General features: G+C 35.1%; 2 protein-coding genes across 4 annotated transcripts; both read right to left on the reverse strand.

Moving 5' to 3' along the window:
• Positions 1-1,353: 1,353 nt before the first annotated feature.
• LOC133830323 (1-deoxy-D-xylulose 5-phosphate reductoisomerase, chloroplastic) lies at positions 1,354-14,229 on the reverse strand. 2 transcript variants are annotated; one of them, XM_062260289.1, is made up of 13 exons: positions 13,776-14,229; positions 13,059-13,237; positions 12,377-12,463; positions 7,223-7,294; positions 4,306-4,431; positions 4,130-4,192; positions 3,775-3,924; positions 3,495-3,562; positions 2,905-3,016; positions 2,700-2,804; positions 2,461-2,582; positions 1,986-2,132; positions 1,354-1,855 (listed from the first exon to the last, which is right to left on the reverse strand). In XM_062260289.1, exons 1-13 carry the CDS (start codon positions 13,864-13,866, stop codon positions 1,684-1,686), a joined length of 1,494 nt encoding a protein of 497 aa, XP_062116273.1. In that variant the 5' UTR covers positions 13,867-14,229; the 3' UTR covers positions 1,354-1,683. The 2 variants fall into 2 exon arrangements, with proteins under 2 accessions (XP_062116273.1, XP_062116274.1); XM_062260290.1 differs by lacking the exon at positions 7,223-7,294 and having other exon boundaries at positions 13,776-14,227.
• Positions 14,230-16,758: 2,529 nt separating this feature from the next.
• Positions 16,759-22,235, reverse strand: LOC133830324 (peroxisomal membrane protein PEX14). Of its 2 annotated transcripts, none has more exons than XM_062260292.1 (14): positions 22,132-22,235; positions 21,915-22,001; positions 20,916-21,163; positions 20,755-20,794; positions 20,486-20,658; positions 20,079-20,268; positions 19,865-19,954; positions 19,577-19,650; positions 19,420-19,462; positions 19,266-19,339; positions 18,591-18,635; positions 18,445-18,513; positions 17,776-18,288; positions 16,759-17,134 (listed from the first exon to the last, which is right to left on the reverse strand). In XM_062260292.1, exons 2-13 carry the CDS (start codon positions 21,976-21,978, stop codon positions 17,803-17,805), a joined length of 1,596 nt encoding a protein of 531 aa, XP_062116276.1. In that variant the 5' UTR covers positions 21,979-22,001; positions 22,132-22,235; the 3' UTR covers positions 16,759-17,134; positions 17,776-17,802. The 2 variants fall into 2 exon arrangements, with proteins under 2 accessions (XP_062116276.1, XP_062116275.1); XM_062260291.1 differs by having other exon boundaries at positions 20,486-20,661.
• Between the last annotated feature and the right edge of the window lie 4,871 nt (positions 22,236-27,106).

Here is a 27,106-nt window from a genome sequence, read left to right on the forward strand (position 1 = left end):
GGCACGAAACCGAGAGGCAGGAGCATGACACGACATGAAAAAATATGGGCTTGGGCCAAGCACGACACGAATTGAAAATTGGCACGACACGACATGGGCCTGAACACGACAAGTTCGAAGGTACAACACGAAAGCACGAACAAACTAGCCCGAAAGCACGACACGATAAAAAACCCAATATTTTGACATTAATAATGATAATAAATTTTTATTTGTCAATTATCTATAAATTAAAGGGAATTTACTCATTTGGTACCTTATGTTTTTGCAAAGTATCATTTTGGTACCCTCTGTTTTCAATAATGCTCATATGGTACCCTGTATTTTAAAATTATACATATTTGATACCCTAGACTCAGATTTGATAGATAAAATTTTGTCAATATGATCAAATTGTCATCAGTTATATGTAATTAAGTAATTAAATTTAAATTTGGAACTTACATAACTGACAACAGTTTGATTAAATTGGTAAAATTTTATTAATTAAATTTGAGTTTAGGGTACCAAATATGTACGATTTTAAAATACAGGGTACCATATGAGCATCATTGAAAATAGAGGGTACCAAATGATACTTTGTAAAAACACAGGATACCAAATGGTTACCTACGCTAAATTAAAATGATAATAAAAGTCTTATTTTTCTCAATGTTTATAATTTTATAATTATATTAATTTATTTTAAGATTTGTAAATTTTTAACATAGATATTCAAATTCTAATAATTGTTTTTTATATAATTTTGTGTAAAATATTGTTGAAAAGTATATAGAAATATCTTAAGCTATTATTTAAACAAAAAAATGTATTTGAATTAGTGATGAGTCCATTAATTGTTAAAGAGGAAGTGAATGGTTCAATTCTCCATTCTCACATTTTTTGGCAATAATAAAATAAATCTAAAAGTGAACCTGAATCTGGGCCCAAATAAGGAAAGTTGGCCAACTCGATTTGGGTCCAACACAGCACTGAGCCAAACCTATGGGCCGTAATAGGTTTAGTCTTTCAAATATAGGTCGGCCCAACACGAATTTAAATACGAGCCCGACCCGAATTATTTAGAAGCACGAAAATATGAGTTGTGTCGGCCGAGTCATTCCACATTTTCAGCTCTCTGGCTGAGTCTCACTAACAGCCCAAATCAGTGTCAAACATTAGGCAAATTGCCCAACCAGAATCAAAGTCAAACATACCACAAAATAAATAAATAATAAAATTCAAAGTCAAGCATACCATATAAATATAATTAAAAAATAAAAATAAAAGTCAAACATTAGGCAAATTGCCCAACTACAATCAAAGTCAAACATGTGGCAATTTACTAACGCAATCCACAATATGAAACTTGGATGACAAGAAAATGGAATCACATTAAGAATTTTCAAATACAAAATTGATTTGCATTAATTGTCTTGTTTCTTCTCTTTTGAGACAATTGCCTTGGCCAGGGAATATGCTTTTAAGCATTTCAATTAACTTTTTTTTTCTCTAATGGGGAAGAACATTTTGGATGAATATTTACATGTATATGAAGATACATTTTGTTAACTCACCCAAACCCCTACACTCTCCTCTACTTTTATTTGCCACTATTAGAGGGAAATCATGATGATTCTCAGCATAAATTCAGATTCTATAAAGTTTTACCACCCTGGTCAACAATGGCAAAGTTGTCTCCTCTCATGCTGGAACAGGTCTTGGATTGGAAGAGTTCTGCAAACTAGTAGCTGCATACTCTCGTGCCCACGAGTCATAATGGATAATTTCATCAAGGGAAGGTGAAGCCACCATCTCTGACTGGTGCTTGTCGCATGTTAGCTCAACAACTTTGAAGATTTCAAGATAGCTTATCCTGAAAACATGGAAAATGATTTCGAATGAGGAAGGTAAGAGCAGATAAGGGTAGTGATAGATAATGTAAAGTTAAGATTGAAGTGACGTAATCTTATCAATGACAGATGATGGTGAAATAGAAAACCTACTTCTCATCAATAAACATCTCTACAGCTTTCTCATTAGCTGCACTGAGAACTCCAGTCATGGTGCCCCCAGCACGTCCAGCAGAATAGGCAAGATTCATGGACGGGTACTTTTTGTTGTCAGGACTCTTAAAAGTCAGAGAACCAAGCCTGCGTCAATGTCACATTCCATTTCTACACTTAGCAAAAAAGAAGCAGGAAAAGAACTAAAAAACAATAAAATGAAAAAATGGCTCACTTGAAAAATTTTGAAAAAAAAAATGGCATCAGAGATATACTAATTTATTGAAACATAATGGATGACAAGAAAGGGGGAAAAACTCTCAGTTCACATTGGTTCTGAAAGCCACAAATTAAATAAAAACGTTAGGAATAATAGACTGTTGGATTTGCATCTAAAAGCTGAATTTTGGCATATTGTGCAGGCATATATTTCAACAAAACAGGTGGAAAAAAGATTATGGAAAAAGTCAATTACTTGCAAAGATCAAGTCGAGGCCAAGTTACTTCAGAACAGTATATTCTGTCTGGCCATGACATGGTATAGAGAATTGGTATTCGCATGTCGGGCCACCCCAACTGAGCCAGAACAGAAGAATCCTGGAAGACAAATTGAAGAAACAATAATTTTGAATTTTCTATTCTCCACTTTGTAATTTACAGTTCTATCAAAAACTAAGAAAAGAAGACCCAAGACTACTAGTTGTAGCTTTATACCTGTGTTTCAATCATAGAGTGTATAATAGACTGTGGATGAATTACAATGTCAATATTGTCATAGTCTGCTCCAAATAGATAATGGGCTTCAATGACTTCTAAACCCTGTTTTAGAAAATGGAAAAAAAAAACTTTTTGTTTACTGCTCGCAATTGAAAATGAAAGAGAAAATACATTAGAAAACTATAAAACACAAGTATCAAACCTTATTGAAAAGGGTAGCAGAATCAACAGTGATTTTCTTTCCCATACTCCAGTTTGGATGCTTCAGAGCATCAGCAACCTTAACTTCTTTTAGCTTTTCAACCGGCCAATCTCTGTCATAAAAGAGTTTTTAATATAATGCTAAATCAGAATCTTTGCAAATGAACTTGGGTTGAAAAAAATCACCAAAATTGGCAGTCAAATAAGATAGATAGTCATTAATGACTACTCATATCCAAAGAATTTTGAAAGGTTAAAACGTATAAAACTTATACAGAACTTATACACGAGGGACTATGGAATTTTTAAGTTTTAACTTTCTTATTCAAAGATAAATAGGAAGGTCCAACAATCTACTAGCATGTTTAAAAAGAAATAATTTATGCAAGTTTTAAAGTTCATAATGGAAATCCGAGTATCAAATCAAAAAATAAATGAAATACTGATACAGTATGACTAAAATCCATGTCCTGTCAATTACCAGAAACAATTTTAATTTTCCCTAAAAAATGCAATTCACAGTTCTGTACATTTTTCTTACTTCAACTCCCATACAATACAAGATTCTAGCTTATATTCAATAATTCACACCTGAAAGCTCCCCCAGATGCTGTCAAAATGATCCGCCGCAGTGCGCCATCAGACAAGCCCTGGATACACTGAAGAAAACAGATTTCTTTAACCTTCACTTCTAGTGAACCATAGTGGAAATATGTGGCACAATGATGACAATGTCGTGAAAGTATTGGAGATAAGATGCAGGTCCTGGTATTTTATCAATGCTTCACATAATGACAATGAGGTCTAATTGATGTGATATAAATAATCAATAGAATACAAAAGATCCATTGAAATTTGTCTGTTTATGTACCTGAAATATTGCCGAATGTTCTGAATCGGCAGGAAGAATTTTTATCTTATGCTTGTGAGCTAGAGGAAGGATGAAAGGACCTCCAGCAATCAGGGTCTCTTTATTGGCTAAAGCTATGTTTTTACCTGCCTCAATTGCAGCAACTGTAGGCTAAGGAAAAAGGAACAGCAGTATATACTTCAATTGATAGTATTATCAGAAATATGTTGCCATATTTTAAATAAACTTCCTCACAAAAATTAAAAAATTATAAGCTAATAGCAAGAACATTTTAGTTGATTCTGCATATATAGCAAATATACAATTTTATAATATATTCAAAATAGTATGCATCTAAAAAACTTTATGGACTTACCTGTAATCCAGCACAACCTACTATTCCTGTAACGACTGTGACTACATCTGGGTGCCGGGCAACCTAAAACCAGAAATATTTATGCTCAAATTTTCTGATAGAAAGGAATTAAAAATCATAATTTTCTAAAAGAAAAGATGTACTTTATCAGCAGAGTAGGTTAGAGACAAGGTCACCTCAATCACTCCTTGTTCCCCAGGAATAATTTCGGGCATTTCTTCCACATCAGCTAAGGCCTCTTTTAGTTCACCAATTAATGATTCATTTCTAATAGCAACTATTTGAGGCTTGAATCTCTTCACCTGTCAAAATGTAAACTAAAGCATGAATGAAAAGCTTTTGAATCCTTAAACCTTCACACAATAACAATGATAGTTATTGTAGGAAATCAAGCTAGTAATTGGTTGTTAGATGTTGACAACAAGGAATTTATGTTTCCAATTGTTGTTTCAGCTTCCTAGTCTATAGGAATTCCTATTTATCGTAATTTATTTTTGAATATGAGGGGTCTTAGTTGTTTGTTGTATATATAGTCTAGTTCTATCTTGTAAAAAATAAAGAATACATAAATAAAAATATTCTCTCATACCATTTTCTTCTTAGTATCAGAGCAATAAGCTCAAAATTGAGATTTATTTTTTCAATTTTTCTTCAACCCTCTCTTAAAAATTTAGGGTTTGGTATTCTTGAGGTTCAATCTTAGAAAACAATTTTCAAGTGTTATTCTATTCTCACCTCCAACTCAGAGAGATTATCCGATCGACGGACCCCTGAACTCTGGTGCCTGGCAAAGCTGCACGTGTGCCACACGCGCCTCCATCATCTTCTGCAAGCTATGCCACGCGCCGGCCCGTGTAGGCGCGTGACTACCTCCGACAACCTCTTTTTCAGATGTCTTCCTCCTCGGCGTCTTCCTCGTCTCTGGCGCACCACTCATCCGTGCTCCTTTGCCTCGTCACCACTGCTATTTCTCTATGGCATCACAAAGCTCTTCACAATATTTCTCTTTAATCGCACAACAAAGCAACACTCATGCACTTCAGGTTATTCAAACCCCTCATACCCATTGGATTGTGGATTCCAGTGCTTCAAACCACATGACAGGTGATAGATCACTATTTTCATTTTTTAGCAAATGCTCCAATGATAGCACTGTACGCATAGCACATGACTTGTGTTCGAGAATAGACGGAATTGGGACCATAACAATCACACCAAGTCTTGTCTTAAATTCTATTCTTTACGTTCCCAAACTTGATTGTAATTTAATCTCAGTGAACAAAATGAATAGAGATCTTAATTGTGAAGCTAAGTTTACTGCTAATTTTTGTGTTTTTCAGGATGTGGAATCATGGATGATGATTGGCCAGGCTGCATTCAGTAAGGGCCTGTATCTGCTAAAAATCTAAACCCCCGTGTCTAACCATGGAAATCATTGTTGTCTCTCTCAGTGTCAATCTCTTACATCAGTCAACCTGTCCAACAAAATCAATACAATCACCATCTAGGTCATCCAAATTTCATGTACCTCAAACACTTATTCCCATCCCTATTTGTCGCTATAAACCTTCAGTCTCTCCGGTGTGATAGTTGTCAATTTTCTAAGCACTCTCGTCACTCTTTTGCCCCAAGACCTCATCAACCCTCTCATGATTTTCTCACTCATTCACAGGGATATTTGGGGATCATCCAAAATTCAGAATATCAGTGGGACACGTTAGTTTTTGTTACTAGTTGACAATCATAGCCGCTTAAGTTGGACATTCCTCATGAAAGAAAAGTCTGAAACAAATCAGATTTTCCAAAACTTCCATAATGATTTGAACCCAATTTCAAACAAACATTCAGGTATTAAAAACCGACAATGCTCGTGACTTTTTCAATTCTATCATTGGACCATATTTGCAATCGCATGGGATTGTTCATCAAAGTTCCTGCGTCGAGACACCACAACAAAATGGTGGCCAAACGAAAAAATCGCCATTTACTCGAGGTAACTCGATCCTTACTTTTTTCATCTCATGTTCCAAAAAGATTCTGGGGTGAAGCTGTCCTCACAGCCACCTATCTCATAAATAGAATGTCATCACAAGTCTTAAAGTTCTAAACTCCGCTGCAAATCCTTCTTGAATCATATCCTCACTCACATTCTTGTGTCTCAAATTCCCCTTCGTGTCTTTGGTTGTGTTGCATTTGTCCATGTTCACTCCTCAAACTGAACCAAACTCGATGCCCGCACCACCAAATGTATCCTTCTTGGCTACTCATCCAATAAAAAAGGCTACAAATGCTACTGTCCAATTTCCAAAAAGTTGTTCCACTCCATGGATGTCACTTTCTTTGAAGACCAGCCTTATTACACCAATTCTGAAATTCCGAGGGAGAACCATAGTCAGGAATTGCAAAATTAGGACTTTGTTTCTCTCATTGACAATACATTTGATTCTCCTCCGAATACTTCTCCTCACAACATACTTCTTCCAAGAACATCACCAACTCCTTCCGTTGCCCATACTCCAAACTATTTAGTTGAATCACATGAGCCAAGAAATTTTCATCCAATCTCTTCAAGTCTTATCCACATTCCAAGCAAAGAGGTCCAACCTCATCATTCAACCAAATCAAATGAGCCAAGAACTCCTCATCCAATCTCTCCAAGTCTTGCCCCCATCCCAAGTGAAGAGATCCAGGTTTACTCAAGGGAAAAGAAATAACTAGCAAGCATTGAACAAGCCACTATACAAACTCAGCAAGGTCAAGAATATGATCCGATCCCATTCATCCTTGAAAAAACACAGAAAGACGCTAGACTTGAACCTATTATGGAAGAAAATGTGGCAGATGATATGAACATCCCTTTGCTCACAGATCGGGGGTACGCTCTTGCACTCAACATCCCATTCACAATTATCTAAGTTACTCAAGCCTATCTCCTACATATAGAGCCTTTATCACGCCCTTAGACCAAGTTCAAGTTCCCACATCGGTCTAGGAAGCCCTACAGATTCCTATAGATTCCTGATTGGAAGGTTGCAGCAATAGAAGAACTTAGAGCACTTGAAAAGAATGAAACATGGATCCTCACAGATCTACCTCTTGGCAAACACACAGTTGGCTGCAAATGGATCTTCTCAGTGGCCCGCTTAGAATGATCTGCAAATGGATCTGCAAAAGAATGAAACATTGAAAGATTCAAGGCTCGCTTAGTGGCCAAAGGGTTCACTCAATCCTATGACATTGATTACCAAGAGACGTTTGCTCCTATTGCTAAGTTGAACATCATTCAAGTTCTCTTGTCAATTGCAGTAAACAAAGATTGGCATTTATTCCAACTTGAAGTAAAGAATGCATTTCTTAACAGAGATCTAGTGGAAGAAATACACATGGATATCCCTCCAGGATTTGAGGGCAGATTCACTAAGGGAAAGGTGTGCAAACTCAAGAAACCCCCTCGAGCCTAGTTTGACAGGTTTACGAAAGTTCTAAAGGGAGATGGCTACACTCAGTGCAAGTCAGATGTTAATAGTTTGTCTATGAGATTTTTATTTTCGTCCTTATGGACAGATTTTTATTCTTTCGTTCGTCTGGAGGTGGTGGTTCGTATTGTTTCAGATCATTGTCCCATTGTGTTAGATTCTAATCCCCCCTCGTGGGGTCCCAGTCCCTTCAGATTTGATAATTCTTAGCTTGAGCATAAGGATTTCCCTGTCCTTTGTCAGAAGTGGTGGAATTCATCTAAGTTGATGGGTTGGCCGGGGTATGGTTTCATGGAATAGTTGTCTTCGGTTAGAGATAAAGTCAAGGGGTGGAGTCGGGAGGTATTTGGGTCAAGAACTTTGCTTAAACAGTCATTGGAAAGACGGATGTTCGAGTTGGACAGAATAGAGGAAGGGGGCCAGTGGAATGATCTACTTCTTTTGGAGCGAAGGAAGATTAAGAAAGAGTGGCAACAAATAGTTTTTGAAGAGGAAAGAGGCATTTGGTTTAAGTTGAAATGTCAATGGGCTAAAGAAAGGGATTCTAATTCAAGTTTTTTCATAGTATTCTTAGTGCTCGAAAAGCAAGGAATTTTATATCTAGAATTGAGCAAGAGGACGGAACTATCCTTGATAAAGATGATGATATTGAAAAGGCTATTGTTGATTTTTACTCTTTGTTGTATTCTTCAATTTATAGGAAATGAATTGGGGTGGAGGGTATTTTCTAGGAGCCTATTCCTTCTTTTTTGGCTTCTCTCATTGAGAGGCCTTTCTTTGAGAAAATTAGACGTTCAGTGTTTGAATGTGATGGGTCTAAGGCTCCGGATCCGGATGGATTTTCCATGGCATTTTATTAGGAGAACTGGGACACGGTCAAAGAGTGATCTTCAAGCAGTATTCGATGGTCTCTTTAAAGATGGAGTAATTCATAGGAAGACCAATGAGACCTATATTTGCCTTATTCCGAAGAAGCTAGATAGTTGTCGTGTGCGGGACTTCAGGCCTATCAGTTTGGTCACAAGTCTGTACAAAATCATCTTGAAGGTGTTGGCTGGTTGACTTCGAGGAGTTCTTTCTGACACGATAGCAGAGACTCAAGGAGCATTTGTGGAGGGCAGGCAGATTTTGGATACAGTGTTGGTGGCTAATGAGGTAGTGGAGGAGTATCAGAGTAAAGGTAAAACGGGATGGGTGTTCAAAATTGATTTTGCTAAAGCATACGATTGTGTGGATTAGGACTTTCTAGACTTTGTACTAGATAAGAAAGGTTTTGGTGAAGTTTGGAGGAAATGGATGTTGGGATGTTTGTCTTCTACATCCTTCTCTTTGTTTTTAAATGGGAGACCAAGGGGGAAATTTAAGGGATCTAGAGGTCTTCACCAAGGGGACTCCCTTTCACCATTCTTGTTTACTTTGGTTGCAGATGTCTTGGGTAGGATGGTGGACAAGGCTAAGAGCGTTTCAGCTTTGAAAGGCTTCAAAGTGGGACAGGATAATGTGGAGGCCAGTCATCTTCAGTTCGTTGATGATACGATCTTCTTTGTTGATGATAAGGAGTCTTTGTCAGTTCTTCTGGATATTAATGTACAGAAATGTCAGTTGTTAGGGATTAACCTGGATGAGGAGATAGTGGAGCTTCGTGCCAAGGAGATTGGGTGTGAGGCGGGTCAGTGGCCTATGAAGTATCTGGGGTTACCTTTGGGTGCTTCCCCTCTTTCCAAAGGATTTTGGGAGCCCGTGATTTCGAGATGTGCCAAATGCTTGGATGGGTGGAAGTTTGCTTTCTTATCTAGGGGTGGTAGATTGACTTTTATTCAATCGATTTTATCTTCTATTCCGGTGTACTATTTGTTGCTTTTTCATATTCCCAAGGGCGTGGTGAAAGTTTTGGAGAAGTTGATGAGAGATTTTCTTTGCGAAGGTGCGAATCACTCTGGTTCCGACCACCTTGTCTCTTGGAAGGAAGTTTGTAAATCACAGGGTCATGAGGGGCTTGGCATTGGTAACTTGGACTCGAGAAACTAGGTGTTGCTCATGAAATGGTTGTGGCGGTTTCCGTTGGAAAACAAGTCTTTGTGGCATAGGGTGGTGAAGAGTAGGTATTGGGGGGGGGGGGAGGGTTTTGGGATACTGATAGAGGGGGTAGGTTGTCTGTTCGTGGTCCCTGGAAAGATATTTCATCTCTTTATGAGGAGAATAGTCACTTGGTCGGGTTCAAGGTTGGGAAGGGGGACCAGATTCGGTTTTGGGAGGATGTTTGGATAAACGATACTCCTTTAAAGCATCAATTTCCGGACTTATTTATGATTTCCAAAGCCGATAACTGTTTGATTAAGGATTTGGTGGTTTCTGGGGGTGAGGGAGGTTTGGGAAGCCTAGGTGGAATTTGCGTTTCAGAAGGAATCTGTTTGACAGGGAGGTCCCCAGTCTCACTCAGCTGTTTCAGTTGTTAGATACGGTTGCTCTGCCGGCAAATTTAGAGGACAGAAGGGTGTGGACCCCTGACACTAGTGAAATATTCTCTTGCAGGTCTGCCTTTTGGAGGTTAAGTTATGCTCACTTAGGTCCAGAAAAGAAGTGGGCAAAGTCTTTGTGGAAAAGTGTCTCCCTCAAAAGTTAAAGTGTTTGGTTGGCTGGTCTTCAAGAATAGATTGAATGTTCATGACAACTTGTAGAGGAGGAGACCTGACACTAGTGAAATATTCTCTTGCAGGTCTGCCTTTTGGAGGTTAAGTTATGCTCACTTAGGTCCGGAAAAGAAGTGGGCAAAGTCTTTGTGGAAAAGTGTCTCCCTCAAAAGTTAAAGTGTTTGGTTGGCTGGTCTTCGAGAATAGATTGAATGTTCATGACAACTTGTAGAGGAGGAGACCCTATCATTGTTTATCTCCTAGTTGGTGCGTTTGTTGTAAGATTGCAGGGGAATCAACTAGACACTTATACCTGGAGTGTCATTTTGCTAGGGAGGTGTGGGGTAAGGTCTTGGTTGAGTTTGGTGTCCTTTGGTGTATGCCCTCTACTTGTTCTCAATTGTTTCTGAGTCGTTTAGAGGGAGGCAAAAGGGTGTCTCGATTGTGGCAGACCACCTTGCTAGCGACTTTTTGGGCCTTATGGCTTGAAAGGAATAGTAGAATTTTTGAAGGTGTCTTTATCTCAGCAGACTATTTGGGATAAGATTAAGTTTTGGGTTGCAACTTGGGTGTTTAGAACCAAGTTTTTTGCGGGGTTTCTTTTTTGGATCTTAATAGAGATTGGGGCAATTTTTGGCTTTAAAGTTGGGACTGGGTGTCTATTGTGGGGTTTTGGTGGCTTGTTTTTTTGTGATTGTTTTGTAACCACGGTATTCCTCCGCCAAAAGTAAGGGCTCTCAATAATGTTGAGAGGGGGTCAGTCTCTGACTAAGGCGTCTTGTCTCTTTTTAAAAAAAAAATAGTTTTATGTCGATGATATTGTGGTTACAAGAAATTTCATTAAGGAAATTACTCATCTCAAGCAGCTCCTCTCCAGTGAATTTGAGATAAATGATTGAGGACAATTAAGATACTTCCTAGGGATGGAAGTAACAAGATCCAACCTAGGCATCTCAATCACTCAACGAAAATATGTCATCGACCTCTTACAGAAAACAGGGATGATTGGATGCAAGCCAGTTGACACACCGATGGATCCTAATACCAAACTTGGAGCACAGATAGATGAAATAAAAGTTGATCAAGGAAGGTACCAACATCTCATGGGAAAATTAATCTACCTAACTCACACTCGGCTTGATATAAGCTTTGTTGTAAGTGTTGTTAGTCAATTTCTCAACAATCCTGCAGAGGAGCACATGGATGTTGTCTATCGGATTCTTAGGTACCTCAAAGGAACACCAGGAAAATGGCTAATGTTCAGAAAAGCTTTTCACAGGGATCTTAAAATCCACACAGATGTAGATTGGGCAGGTTCTCTCACTAATCGAAGATCCACTTCCGGATACTGCTCCTATATTTGGGGAAATCTCGTATCTTGACGCAGCAAGAAGCAACAGTTAGTAGCTCACAGAAGTGCTGAAGCGGAATTTCATGCCTTAGCACATGGAATTTGTGAAGGAATGTGGCTGAAACGCTTACTTGATGAACTCAGAATCCACCCACTTTGAAAGCCCTATAAATGTTTTCTATGATAATCAATCAGCTATAGCAATTGCAAAGAATCCAGTCCATCATGATAGAACCAAACATGAGAAGATTGAAAACAAGATCTTCACCTTGAAACATGTTCCCTCAAGACAACAGGCAGTAACCAAAGCTCTCCATCACCCTAATTTCAGTGAACTTGGCTCCAAACTAAGAATGTTTAGCATATATCATCTAGCTTGAGGGGGAGTGTATGAAATCAAGCTAGTAATTGGTTGTCAGATGTTGACAGCAAGGAATTTATGTTTCCAATTGTTGTTTCAGCTTCCTAGTCTATAGGAATTCCTAATTATTGTATTTATTTTTGAATGCGAAGGGTATGAAATCAAGCTAGTAATTGGTTGTCAGATGTTGACAGCAAGGAATTTATGTTTCCAATTGTTGTTTCAGCTTCCTAGTCTATAGGAATTCCTATTTATTGTATTTATTTTTGAATGCGAAGGGTCTTAGTTGTTTGTTGTATATATAGCCTAGTTCTATGTTGTAAAAGATAGAGAATATAGAAATAAAAATATTCTCTCATACCATTTTCTTCAGTTATGATCATGATCCTGTGAATTTATAAAGTGAATTAGGTCAGGTTTACAGAATACCTGATCTGCAAGAAGAGTTATATTCGAACCAGCTGCAAGTCCCACTACTCTGAATTTATCTGGATTCTCTGCCACAATGTCCAGTGTCTGAAAAACAACTTACTCTAGTTACAAGGAAAATATGAAGAGAGAAAGAAAAAAAAAATAAGAAACCAAATCTTGTTTAATCAAATACATAAATGCCATCTTTTTTCAAACAAAAAAGACCTGAAGAAAGAGAACCAAGTCAATCAATGCAAACTCCAATCCAGCATTAAATACAAGATTTAGAGATTTCAAACTCCTTTAAAATAGGTAGCTCTGACTTAAGTCAAGATCATAGTTTCCAAAGTTACAGAAACCTGGCTATGAAAAGTTATGTTTCATTTGTTGCTTAAATTTTTTTCATACAAGTAACTCTTAAACATGATTGGGGAATGACCCCTTTTTTTCACAACTTATAATCGTTACAAATTGTTTCGGTGAGTCCTTTTTCCACGGAGAGTATATGACTATAGCAGGCCATTACCATTCAACCCTGGTTTTCTTATTTCATATTCTGAAACAGGAACTATTTTCGACCAAGAGCATCCAGATAAGTCCTTTAAACCATAAATTCCCCAGTTAATCACAGACAAAACTCTCTCTCTCTCTCTCTTTTCTTATCTTTTTCTTTCCTTAGTCTTTTGCTTTTATTTAGTACCTGAGTTCCTATAGAACCAGTAGAGCCAAGAATAGATATAGGCTTTGGGACATCCCAATTACAGAGGCCTTGCTCTGGAATAGCTCTTCCTGGCCAAGCTGGAGGAGGTAGCTGCACCGAACAATGAACTATTCTTCTAAGTGGTACTCTGCAATCCTTTCTATGCAAAGTAATTCCACCTAAAGAAAACGAATAAAACAATGACATAAACTCAGGCTGTCATAGTCTTAACACAAAAATTTCTGGGAGCAGCATAAACAAAGAAACAATCTTAAGGCATCAAATACATCAGAACACCATATATAATACCCTCATTGGGGTTCAAACCCAAAATTGAGCTGGTAATAATCAAATAAATATAGGCATCTACCATAAGCATTATATAAATGACTCTCAATTACATGTTTTAAGCAACATAAGAATTACTTTCGAAAATCTATACTAAACAATTAAAAATTAAACACAAAACACCGCTTAATTTGTTGGGACAAAAGTTCTTTACTATAAGAAAGAAGCCAATACCTTTAAACTAAAAAAAAAAAATCCCAAAAAAGTTGACAAACCTCAACAAAATCACTATCCCAAGTGAGCTGAGCTCATAACTTAAAGCTTCCCCACACAAAAGAAAAAAAAAAAAAAAAAGAGCCTTGATTTTATGTGATCTCCCCCCCACTTTCCGAGTAACCAAACAGAAAGTATGAAGATTGGAAGTAAAACCTGGACACAGCTTAGGGAAGCGGCTGGACTTGGTGGACTCCAAAAAGGAGAGAGCCTTCACTTCAGCTGGGGATAACAAGTTCAGAGCCATTTAAACTGAACCCTTTAAAGTTTTCTCCTTTTTAACCGTTACGTTCAAACTCCACAAAACCAAAAAGAAACACAAAGTCTCCCAGAGAAAACTAAAAAGATCTTACTTTTATTTCAATCTGGGGTGTCTTTGAATTGCACAAAGACTTGGTTTTGTTATTCAATTACCTTTTTATTGGTACTGTGTGTGGATTTGGAAACGGTGGAATCCTGGCAAATAGTGTATGGCGGGGGCTACACTGACAATAACGACGAAAACAAAGCCAGGGGGCAGGTCTCGAAACTCTCATTTATTTGTCCAATACGACATGTCGTTTTTATATGTTTATTTTTTTTGTGCCATCTAACGTGTCCAAAAATTTTATTAGAATTATGATTTTTATGATTTTTATGATTGATGGTTTTTATGATTTTTATTTATATCATATTTTGTCATTAATTAAGCTGCCGTTTATGTTTTATCGACTAAAGAATCTTGTCATTAATTACATTTAGGTATGCTTTTATTACATATATAGACAACCTCTCTATAAATTATATTTTAACATATTAAATATAATTATATAATTTATAACCTACCATTTAAATGTAATTTTATTTTTGTTTCCATTTTCAACATAAATCATGATTCGTTTTCATTTTCATATTAACCAATTAATTGAAGAAAATAAATATTTGGATTGATGGATAGGAAATTATACGAAAGTGAAAATAATATGTATTTTGGAATTTTCATTTTAGAATTGATTGTTCAAATATGTTTAACAAAGAGAGTGTAAAGTATATGTTTATTATTTTGTTATTAAAGTCCAAAATGTAATTTCAGTGAAAAAAAAAGAGGACAAGGAGAGGTAAGAGAATTGAGTATATATATTTAGGAGTTTTTATCTTAGAGGTGTACTGGCGTCTTTCTTTTGTGTACCACTATCATGAATAGTTTTTGATGAATAGTTTTTGACGCAATTTTTGTTATGAACGTATATATTATAATTATGAGGAGCATCCTGCAAATTTTAAAAAAAAATTGAATAATTTACATTGCCAAAAATTAGATTCAAACATGTTTTCTACGAGCATAAAAAAAATTAGTCATGCGTGTAACAAGCTATTTGAACTTTATTTTCGACACTGTAAATTATTCAGAGTAATCTAAAAATTTGCAAAATTGTCTAAATAACTAGAATAAATACGATCATAAAAAAAATCGCGTCGAAAACTATACGTGGAAGGGAAACACAAAAGAGGTGCACAGATACGTTTTTTTTAGCCCCTACAAAAAAAAACCTAATATATTTATATGAATAAATAGCATTTTTGCCCCTGAAATTTTGACACTACTAAATTGTGCTCCCTAAAATATACGACCAATTATAATTTTCCATGAACAATTGATACTATTAGATCGTGCTCCCAGTTACGATTTGCATAAAATAATTAGCATTTTTGTCCTCCGAACTTTGACAACTACCAAATTGTGCCCACTTTAATTATAAAAATTTAAAAATCTATTTTTCTATTAGTTCTTAAAAAATTAAAGAAAAATTATTTTAAAAATTCAATAAAAGACTAAAATTATTTAAAATTTCTTTAAGTTTGAAAATATTTTTTAAATAAAAATTAAATTGTTATAAATGAAAAAAAAAAGCATATTCCCTTCTTCTTATTTATTCTTTTTTAATATATTTTTCTAATTACTTTCTATTATTTTATTTTAAATAATTTTAGTCTTTTATTGAATCTTTTTAATAATTTTTCTTAAATTTTTTAAGAACTAATAAAAAAATAGAATTTAAAATTTTATAATTAAATGTGGTACAATTGGGTAGTTGTCAAAATTTGGGGGCAAAAATGCTAACTATTTTATGTAAATCGTAATAAGAGTCACAATCTAATAGTATCAATAGTTTATAAAGAAATTTTAACAGAGTGTATATTTTAAGGACACAATCCGGTAGTGTCAAAAGTTCATAGATCAAAAATACTATTTATTCTATTTAATTAACGCCAAAACACTTTTTTTTTAAGGAAAAAAAAATTGAGAAACATATTTAAATCAAAGAGATCATGAGTGCAAATAGTAATGATAAAGCCACAGATGTCCCTTCAACCATTTTATATGTAAAATAAATTATCTACCACTAAATCTGCATGAAAAAACGACATCTTCCAAACAAACATAGCATTTGGAATCTTTTCTTGCTCAATACTAAAGTATCCCATCGTTCATTGTTTTGGGGTCATCTTCTCAATACTAATGTAAACAACAATAATTAAGCAATAAATAAATAAGCAAATTGTACAATAGTGATTAGTGGGTTGGTATAGAAGGGAAGGAGAAGGTGATATAAGATATGAGTAAAGGACTTTATTTGTGAGTGAAGACAAAAACAATTTTGTGCTATCAATTAAGATAAAGTAATAGATACCGTAATCTCATTTTATAATATAATAGCATAATCATTTCCGAGTGACAGTCGCTTTGGATTATTTTTATTTTAGTAAAAGTATCTAATCTTTTTGTGCTTTCAAAGATCCTCCTCCGTCACAATGAACCAATAGCTTGGCCTAGTTTATGATATGAGATACTTTTAAATAAAAATTTCCTTTTAATGAAACACTGACAAAATGACCTAATTGGTACCAAACAATCTAATTAGTTTGCTAAAAAAGTGTAAATATTAAGTGGCCATAGTTGACAATGTAAAAAGGGCAAACTTACCAAACTGATGAAAGTTAGGACCATTATTAGAGGTAACAAAACTCATTATGGTTGAAAAGGGTTTTACTTGATTAGGATTACCTGGATATCTAGTAATGCTTGTGGTTCTGGAAGAAATGAAAACTTAAACATAGTGTAACTTGTATGAAAATCTTCTAGTTGAAGAGAAATATGTTCATTATAACAGATATTATATTATTATTATTATCATTAATGTTTGCCTAAAAGGAAACTATATTTTCCATCATTTCTTATTATATGCAGTAACAAACTGAAATACATAGCAATCATGATTTAAGATACAATACTTTTTGCTGATCAACATATTATGAGGTTGTCTGATAAAGGCAAGACCAGAGCAACAAGAGTTGGGATCCTTCACAACAGACCGACTTAAACATCCAATTTGATGCGTATCATGAACTGATATAGTAATATGGTGTTTGATAATGCTTCCATGTAGAACAGATAGAAACTGTAACATAAAGTCGCTGCTGCGGATTATTGCGATAAACAATTCTGGTAGCCACCATGGTTTCCAATACCTACCCTGAAACATTTTATAAAAAAGTCAACTAATATTTTAAATGACTTAATAAATATATCAACGAGTTGTAATTACCACAAAAACAAGTAATTAAGAAAGTGGGAACATAAACGTGTATAGCTCTATTTCTAATGACCAATGGTGGCTGAGTAGAGTGTTAGTGTCCACTCTACAAAGCCCACTTCAGTAGGACTAGATGTCTATGTGAAGAAAAACTTAGCTAATTACAATGCTGGCAAGACACCATTAGTTGAGTTGGTTTAGTGCAGCACTAATTACTATTACATTATAAAATTGAGCAGAAAGAAAAAGGCATATGACATGAGGTACTAGTTTCCAAATGAAAAAACAAAAGCTTGGTCAAAATTGAACTTTGCCCAATATTATGGACTTGGGTATGCAGGGTTGTGCATTATTCTGTTTTTTTTAATCAAAAGATGCAGTCTATATCAAGCTAGTGCAGTAAAGGATTCTATATATGTATACACCCACACATTAGGGGTGGGGTGGATGGGTTCTCTTTTGGTACGAAATCTTAGCAATCTTATATCAACGGTAACTTGGGATTCTAAAATATATTTGCAGTTTTAATTGCAAACACTATTCATGGTAGCATTACATATGTATGCAGCATATGTGTATACCTTATAGATAGAAGCTGGTTACTCAGATCACCCATAAATTTCATCTTTGGCTTCTTGTATCTCACTTGAGTTCATCGATGAGCTCCCAGTATAACTTTCAACCGGGCCCCCAGATTCAGATATTTTTGTAATCCTCTGCAACTCATCAGTTACATCTGATGAACGTGTTTCTGACTGATCATCAGCTGAAAGCTCCTTCTGTGCTAAAGATTTTGGCCTTCGGATGGCTTCAGCTGCTTCTGGCATTGCCACAGGTGGAGGCTGAGGTGGAACCCATGAACGCCTAATTGGTTGTTCACTGGTTGGGGGTCCATAAGACCTAGTCTTCAATTCATCTTCACTTTCAATCTCAGTGATTCTTGGATTCTTTTGTTGCCACCACGGCACTGGACCATCTCCATTTGATGAATAGTTGAGCCCATTGTCTTGGGGATTGGAATTAAATCCTTCACCGCTCCCTTGAGATTGAATTACCTGGCTTTGGTAGTACTGGGTCTGACTAACCTCCCAAGGCTACTCAAGGAGAAATATCATTACTCAGTTTAATTTGGTGCAACTACTGAAAAGACTTGGAAATTCATCTCATTTGATGAAGACATTTTTCAGCTTTTTAGGCATACAAATGAAACAAGAAATTGGAGTGGAAAAAAAGATGCATCAAAAGCTAACCTTAGATCTAGGTGCTAACCGAGGATTTGATGGTTGTTGATTAGGGTTTGGAGGTGAATCATTAATCTCCTGCCAACAAATCCAGAAAGACAAAAAGTAAGTATAAAATCAAACTAAAATGATCTCTATTCGAACTAGTAGATTACCCTGACATTAGGAGGTTTCTCCCCTCTTTGTACCATGGCCATAATCTGCAACATAAAAATAATTAAATAAGTAGAAGCCATAGGAAGAAAAAAGAATTGCAAAGCAGTGATAAAACATCTCTAACAATAAAAGCACTATTGTGAACATCAAACCAACACAACCACTTTGGCCATTACAAAAGAGAAACTCATTTCTATTTGGAATAATAAAAGATAATATTAGATACCATCCAAAGAAGATAGACCATATGACATGGACACGTGCTATTATGTTTGAAGACTCGGGCATAGTTAATTGAAATTAACCAGCCGGTCAGGAAAAGTTAGATGCGAGAAGATCCAATAGAAGGATTTGAGTCACATTTCATCAGTATAATGTAAAAACCAGATCCTTACAGAAACTGCAGCAACAGGATAATAAATCTGACCCTTACAGGCTCCTCAAAATATTAACGGTGTATTTCTAAAGACCGGAGTTAAATGATAAAGAACATCAAAGAAAAAGCTCCTTAAAACACTAAGAAACAGTTGTTCAAAAGAACATTTTGGCAACAAAAACAAAGATCTAGAAAACAACCTACCTCCATATGAAATTTTGAGTGATAACTAAACATCAACTATTAAGATTTAAGACTAACAATTTGTAGGTCCAACAAGATCTAGAAAACAACTTACGTCCATATAAGACTTTGGATGAGGTGGAGGTCCAAGTGATGGCTCTGCAGACGCAGGAGGTGAGGCAGATCTAACTGCACAGAGAATTGTAAGAGTCTAAATATATAATATACAGTTAGAATTGTAAGTAATATACTTAAAGTGTAACAACAACCTGAGTGTGAGTCATAGTCTGCCTTGCCATTAACATATGGTTTCTGTACAGGGGGGCAAAAAGAGAGTTAGTAAGAACCAACACTTGAACATGAGAGATTGTTGCTTTGCAGATAATGATTAATGAAGCATTTAACATGTGCTTAAATTGTACTGACCTTTGAGTTTATGACATTTAATTGATGGCTTTCATGATCGATGCCAGAGGTTCTCCTAAGAGCACTTGTTTCACCTGATGAATTGGCAAAAAAGAACGATTGAATAGCATCTTAAATAACTACAATCTGGGGCAAAATAAAAAAAAATCAAATATAAGTTCCTACACCAAAGCAGGAACCAAGATATCTTCAGAATTATCTACAATCATAATAGCAAATATTCGTGGGCACAACACTGGTCATATGACTCATATCTACTACTTTGATCATAAAGCAATCTCTATGTACCTTCCAATCTCCGAATGGAATTACCCATTGACTTCATTTCTTGCACTTGTACGTCTAACATATTCATAAGCTCCCCAAAGTACCTCCTCTCTAAAGCAAGTACAAATAAGCTTAATTACTCAACAAATGATAAGAAAAAGGAAACAATAAATTAAAATTGAAGACTTATTACAGATCATCATGCAAGACAAAATAGGATAGAAGCACCAGCCACCTTCATTTTTCGAACTCATCATTTCCTGGCTAGCTTTTGCCACATCAGTTGCTGCAGCTGCAGCTGCTTTTGCAGCAGCTGCAGCTTCCTCCGCTACACTTGGTTTAGAATCTTTTTTCTCAACTGATTCATTTTCTTCTTCTGAGATAACCTTACGTATCCATGACTTTAATCTAGGAATAACAGCATTCTAAAACAGGAAAAGCATTACAAGGTAACACCAAATAAGCACAAGGATTTTTTAGGGGAGTATAAGCATAAAGTTAGCCAGCTGAAATTGAATTTCGGAACAAGAAGCATTATAATGTACTGACAAGATTATAGCACTTGTATCTTAAGCATAAGATAATGACCATTGACAAATCCGACTTGTTCAATGGCCAAGTGCGCAGGTCAAATCTAAATACCTTAATTATAACAGCTGTTCCAGCTCCTGAAACGGCCAATAATCCTACAGCAAGAACAGCATGAGACCAATGAAACCGTGAACGTGTTACGGAAGCCACTTGAGAAACAGCATTTGTAGGAGCAGCAGGTGCAGAGGTTTGTGGCTGAACACTAGATGATGTCTTCTGTCCATCTGCTATAAAGAGAAAAAAAATCCCCACAACAACATAAGTTATGCAATAAATAGCGATACTTTGGTCAAACCTATAAACCCGTATGAAAAATCTACCTTGATTCACACCAGAAGTTTGTACACTAGGAGGTGCATCCTGTAATTTGTGAAAGTGTGTCACTTAACAGCATGAATATTTGAAAATGATAAAGGAATATAATATACTTAGTAGAAAAATGTTAACTATTGTAAAATTTACAAAATAAAAGCTTTCTTACGGGCACTCGTCGAAAAGCTTCATCTATCTCCTCTTTTGTAAGGCCCTTCTTCTCAAGAAAAGATCGTCTATACATTACTGGAGAGCCCCTAACTTTCGGGTGAGAGAGGAATTTCACTGCATTCTGTACTTGATCCTCTCGCATTGGTTCCGAATTCACAAACACAGATGTTGAAGCATTTTCCTTAGTAGCTTCTGCCTGGACATTTTGCTGATTCTCAGTTGTTGGAATTGGTTGCATGACACCAGCTGTTTAAGAGAAGAAACAATACCTTTATCTTCAACATAGAGGGTAATCATTCTAGCAATAAATTCAAAGCATAATATTTATAAAAAAAAGAACGATAACATTCACATTACAATACGTATGACTATATAATGATCGGTTCTGGAAAGTAAAGTCTATTTAAGTAAACATTACCAAATCCTTACAAAAACATGGTGCAAATCAACAACTTATTTTTCAGTTTCCTTTCTTTCTAGAGATCACAATTACTTGGTAATAAAACTTTGACTCCATAGTATTTCTATACGCAGTAAAAGTGTCCTGTTTTAATATTTTTTTGTAAAGCCTAATAGTAGACAAGTCTTTACACACAAAATTGAAAAACTACAAAGGAATTAATGCTTAGGAAAGTGAACAATTTGAATTCACCAAAGACAATGATCGTGTACAGATAGACGTACACTTCCATAAGCATCAAATTCAAACCAAACAGAATCACGCATGAACCCATAAGAACATGCAAAGCTTTAAGATCAATTATAACATAAAGAAGTACCACAGAGCAAGCAAGTGCTACAAAATATCCCAGCTTGGATTGCAACAAATTTACAAAATCATCTCCTGCATACCCATTTGATTGAAGACACTTTATAAACCATAACTCACACATATCTAAATATTTAAACATAAATCAACTATTGAATTAAATAATATTGAAAACCCAAAAAGAAAAACAAAATCAAAATTCGAAAGAGTTAGAAGAAAAAGCAGAACCTGGTTTCTGGGCACTTTGGTCAGGAGGGGTCGAATGAGGAGGAGACTGGGATTCAGTCGCCATGGCCACCTCCTATCCACAGCTCACTAAATAAGATAATAGAAAAACAGACACTTAATTCTCGGCAAGAAAATAAATAAAGGAAAACTAAAGAAAATGAGAGAAAAGAAAAAAAAAAAAAAAAAAAGTAAGTTTGAGAGCAGAAATGAAACTTACATTGTGATGATGACGAGGACGATGAGGTCAGAGGTGAGTTTTGCTCATCTCGAAGCGGAAAGACGCCAAAATTGCAGTAGATAATGCAGAGTGCTATTTTCCTCGTTTCTCTTCCTTATACAAACAAAATTAAGGCCCTTTCTCGGCTCTTGGCCCCCCAGGCCCAAGCCCAATAAGTTTACACATTATTATGGGTCTTTCTCATAATTACCTGTTTTTAAACATACTTAACTAGATATATCCAGCATCAATCTCTTAACTAAATATACCCAATTTTAAAGCTGTGATTCCTATATTACCCTTACTCATACCGCTTTTATAGTTATAGCTCTTCCTCAATCGATTTCTTCCTCTTCGATCGAACGATTTCTCCTTCTCCCATAGATTTTCCACCACCAACGATTTCTCCTTCTCCCATCGATTTTCCATCACCATCGATTTCTCCTTCTCCCATCGATTTTCCACCACCATCTCCACTGCACTGCTGTTCTACCATCTCCACTGCACTGTTGTTCATCAAATTTCCTCTTCTGTTCCTCTGCCACAGCCACTCAAATCTGCTTAGTGAATTCTTCCTCCTTACTTGAGACTAAATTTCTCTCTTCCTCCTGTCTCAATTTTTATTTTTTTTTAAATTTTTTGAACTGTATATGTTTGTTGCAATCATACATATAAATTAACATTCATGTGTGTATGAAAATTTAGTGAAGTTAAATAAAATTGAATATTCCATATTATACATAAGTTAAAATGCCTTCTAAGTGTTTGTTAAAATTACTCAATAAAACTGTGACTATGATATTGCAAAAAATCAGCCATTGGGATCATTATCATTATCATGGAGAGTTTTTCTTCATTTTCACAAATTTATAGTGCTAGGAGTTTGTTGATAAAATGTCTCTATGTAAACTATAAATTTCTGGTATAAAAAAAGAGTTTGTTGATCTTTGTTTATATGATTTTCGGATTTATATGTTTTTATTTTAATGCTACATTTGGCTCTTTGATTTGGAATTAAATATACTGGAATAAATTCTTAAACTTGTCTGACGTTTGACATGTGTGCTGGCCATTTCTGGGATCATTATTCTTGTACCTATTTGTCCAAAATTGTTGGTTTAATTGATTTTATATTTTCTGTAGGTTTGTACTTGATAGAGCAAGTCTTGATCTAAGAAAACAAACACCTGATGCCAACTTGAACAAAGAATTAGATTTTATCCTGACATTAAAGTTGAAGGTCGGTAGCTTGAACTCAATGAAAGCTTTCGTTGATTGGCATGATTATGTTAGATATTATACTAAGGTTCTGTTAAATTAATTTAGAGTTTGTTTTTATGTAACGGTTTACCTAAATGAACAACTGGGTTTGGATAAAGCTGTTAAAAAATTGTTTTGGTGTATTAATGAAACACTATAAATACAAAGCTCAGTAGCTCAATCCATTACTTGATCAGAGCTTTTATCAAACACTTTCTATTCTTTAAATGTTATCAGCCAAAAACATTAATCCTCTTCTTCAGCTTTCCCTTGATTCTTTTACTTTCTTGATTCTTCAATGCCTTCTGACACTTCTCACAGTAATGCTCCAGTGGTAAAATCTCCCGCCCTTCCAATGAAAACTCCTTTGTCTGGCTTCTCTGCCCTCACTGCTCAGCTATTGTAGATTACAGAAGGATTTGTTTGTCTTGACTAGCTTTGGCATATGTTATTGCACATTGTAGCTGAACAAGCAATCTAACCTTATCACCCAAAGTAAAGGCTTTTGAATTGGCAAGAATTATTTTATCTTCAGCATTTCTCAATTTTGATTTTAGTATGTTTGTCTATGCAACAAGCAAGTCATTAAATTTTGCATTGCTCCTTTCCAGCTTGCTCAAATAATTTTCTTTAGCCTTCAATTCTTCCTTGGAACCTTCAAGCTTTGATTTTAGCCAAGTAGCTGAACTTTTCAAACTTAGCTGGAGTGTCTGCAATTTACCAAACAAATGCCATGAAACATTTGATCTAAGCCATTTAAGGCTTGCGGTTTAAATTTTAACGCAAGTGGTTTAAATTTTAAGCATTGTGGTTTAAATTTAAAGCTTAGTGGTTTAAATTTCAAACCTAGGGGTTTAAAGATACTTGGTTTATAATTTAAGCTTAAATGAATAAAAATTTATAAATTGTGGTTTAAATATGATGTCATTTAAGCCTTGTGGTTCAGATTTATAAATAGTGGTTTAAGTTTTAAGACATTTGGTTTAAAATTATAAAAATTTTATATTAGATTCACACATTACATTATATAGATTAAAATAGAGTATGTTTATAATTTAAGCCTAAATGAATAAAACTTAAACCTTGTGGATTAAATTTTGATGCCATTTAAGTTTAGTTGTTCATATTTTAAGATATTTAAGACTTGCGGATTAAATTTTAAGGCAAGTAGTTTAAATTTTAAGTCTTGTGGTTTAAATTTAAAGCTTAATGGTTTAAATTTCAAAACTAAGGGTTTAAATATACTTGATTTATAATTTAAACTTTGGTGGAGATATCAGCCCTCTTGAAAGGCTGTGGTACGAGAGTTTGAGCCTCTCATATGCTCATTTGTAAATCTTTCATTGTTATTAATAAAGTTGTTCTTGAGAAATTTCATTATTGGATTTGGAAACTAAGATATAATTGTTATTACCTAAGAAAGATCTATCACATTACAAAAAATCTTATGCAAAGAATAACATCTATTTACTTTTGGAAGATCATGAACTATTTTTATTATATGTAATAAAAATTGTAACTAAAAACTATTATATGATTCTTTACAACTCACTCGAAAGTGCATTCTTAATTCCTTTTATGGATATGTCATGAGTAAGTGAGTTTTAGCGATTTCTTTGTTTCCCAACTACACAATATATATACTTTTTGTTATTGATTTTCTTGGTCTTATAGAAGTGCAAGATGGTAATTCATTGATTATGCAACATAGAGCATTAAGCTCTTCCTGACTCCCATCTGCAGAATACTTTGCATTCAGCAGCAGAAACTCAGATTCTTTCAGCTCTTTATCAAGCAATCTGACCTTATCACCCCAAAGTAAAGGCTTTTGAATTGGCAAGAATTATTTTATCTTCAGCATCTCTCAAATTGGATTTTAGTTTGTTTGTCTATGTAACAAGCAAGTCATTAACTTTTGCATTGCTGCTTTCCAGCTTTGATCTCAGCCGAGTAGCTGAACTTTTTAAACTTACCTGGAGTGACTGCAATTGACCCAATAGCTCTTTTGAAATTCCCACTGAAACCACAGCCATATTATCCACCACAAACAATTTTTCCCGAACATCTTCTGTTTCATCTCCCATGCAGTATACTTGTTCTTCTGATGAGACCAGCCTTTGCTTTAGCACTTCTTCAACTTGTCTTATTTCTGTCATTTTCTTTTTGAGATCCATTTCTCTTGCCAAAATAATTTCCAGCATCCTCAAAATATGTCTTTGTTGTTCAGCACATTGAATCCTAATTTTAAGAACAATGTTGTAAATTATGAAAGTATTAGTTTAAATTTTTAGCCATTGAATGTTTGAGGTTTAAATTTTGTTGTAAAATAACATTATTATCTTCATCTTCACGATAAAACATCTTTTGCATTACTTTGATTCTTCTTATTGAGTCACAAATATTATTGACACTTAGTTTTGCAAAAATTGTGTTTGCCTTGAGTTGAGTGAAGTTAAGGCAAAAAGTATATTGAATTGATTTTTTTTTTTTTTAATTTCTATCCAAGATAAAGCAATAAGCTCTCATGGTTGTGTTATTTTTTATTGCAGGAAATGGATAAGATAATGTTATTTGTAGTTTTTAACGGAAGATGGAATGCAAACAACAAATACATTGATCATGAAGTGAAAATATTGATGGTGGAAAAGGATATCAAGTATGTGGAATTGGTAAACAAGATATACAAAGAGTTCAGATTGAATGAAAGATTGATTTCAACAAACTTGATTTTTGATGCAAATATGGATACAAGCAAAGGAATGAAGATAGAAAGTGATGAGAATTTACAAGTTTATCTAAACTTGAACAAGACTGTGGAAGAGTTGAAAAAATGTCCTCTCATCGTTGAAGTAGAACAGAGAAATCAAACCATTTCTTTGCCAAGAGAAGCTAGCATTCCATCTGCTTTAGCAAGCAATGCAACAAGTCACAGTTTGACTCTCACAGACCCCAATACGAATACTACAAGCACTAGCAAGATGAAGAGCGCCTCAACACAAGAATCCAACAAAATTACAGAACACGGGCAAGAAGCTCAATCACCTCTGCATGTGTTGCCGAATATGGAGATCGAAGACATAAGACTCAATTATGTTTTCAAGAATAAGACTGATCTAAAACATACACTTGCGAAAATAGCCATCAAGAAACACTTTCAGTACAGAATTCAAAAATCATGTTCAGAAGCATTTTGGGCAAAATGCATAGATGAGAATTGTGGCTGGTATGTACGTGCAAGAAGCTCAAAAGTATCAGACTACTTTCGAGTTATCAAATACCATAAACACCACACATGCTCCTTAAATCACAGAAATTTTGAAAATAGACAAGCAAGTGCAAAAGTCATCAGTAGTTACTTCAAAGAGAAGTTTCGTGACCCAGGATCAACCTATCGACCAAGGAAAATAATAAGAGACATGAGAGATGAACACGGGGTAGGTGTAACATACAATAAAGCCTGGAGAGCAAAAACACTTGCAGCTGATGATGTTAGAGGGTCAAATGAGGAAAGTTATGCATTGTTGCCTTCATATTTGTATATGCTACAGTTGGCCAACCCAGGAACTATCACAAGAGTATGTAAAGATGAAGAAAACAGGTATGAATAATATTTATGATTTGCATTCCTATATTCAAGGCTTTACTAATTACAATCCATATCTTACATCTCTAGGAATTGGTTGTTTTTTTATTTAAATTTTACAAGATTAAATAC

The sequence above is a fragment of the Humulus lupulus genome, chromosome 4 (assembly GCF_963169125.1).
Source record: "Humulus lupulus chromosome 4, drHumLupu1.1, whole genome shotgun sequence".
Lineage (NCBI taxonomy): Eukaryota > Viridiplantae > Streptophyta > Magnoliopsida > Rosales > Cannabaceae > Humulus > Humulus lupulus.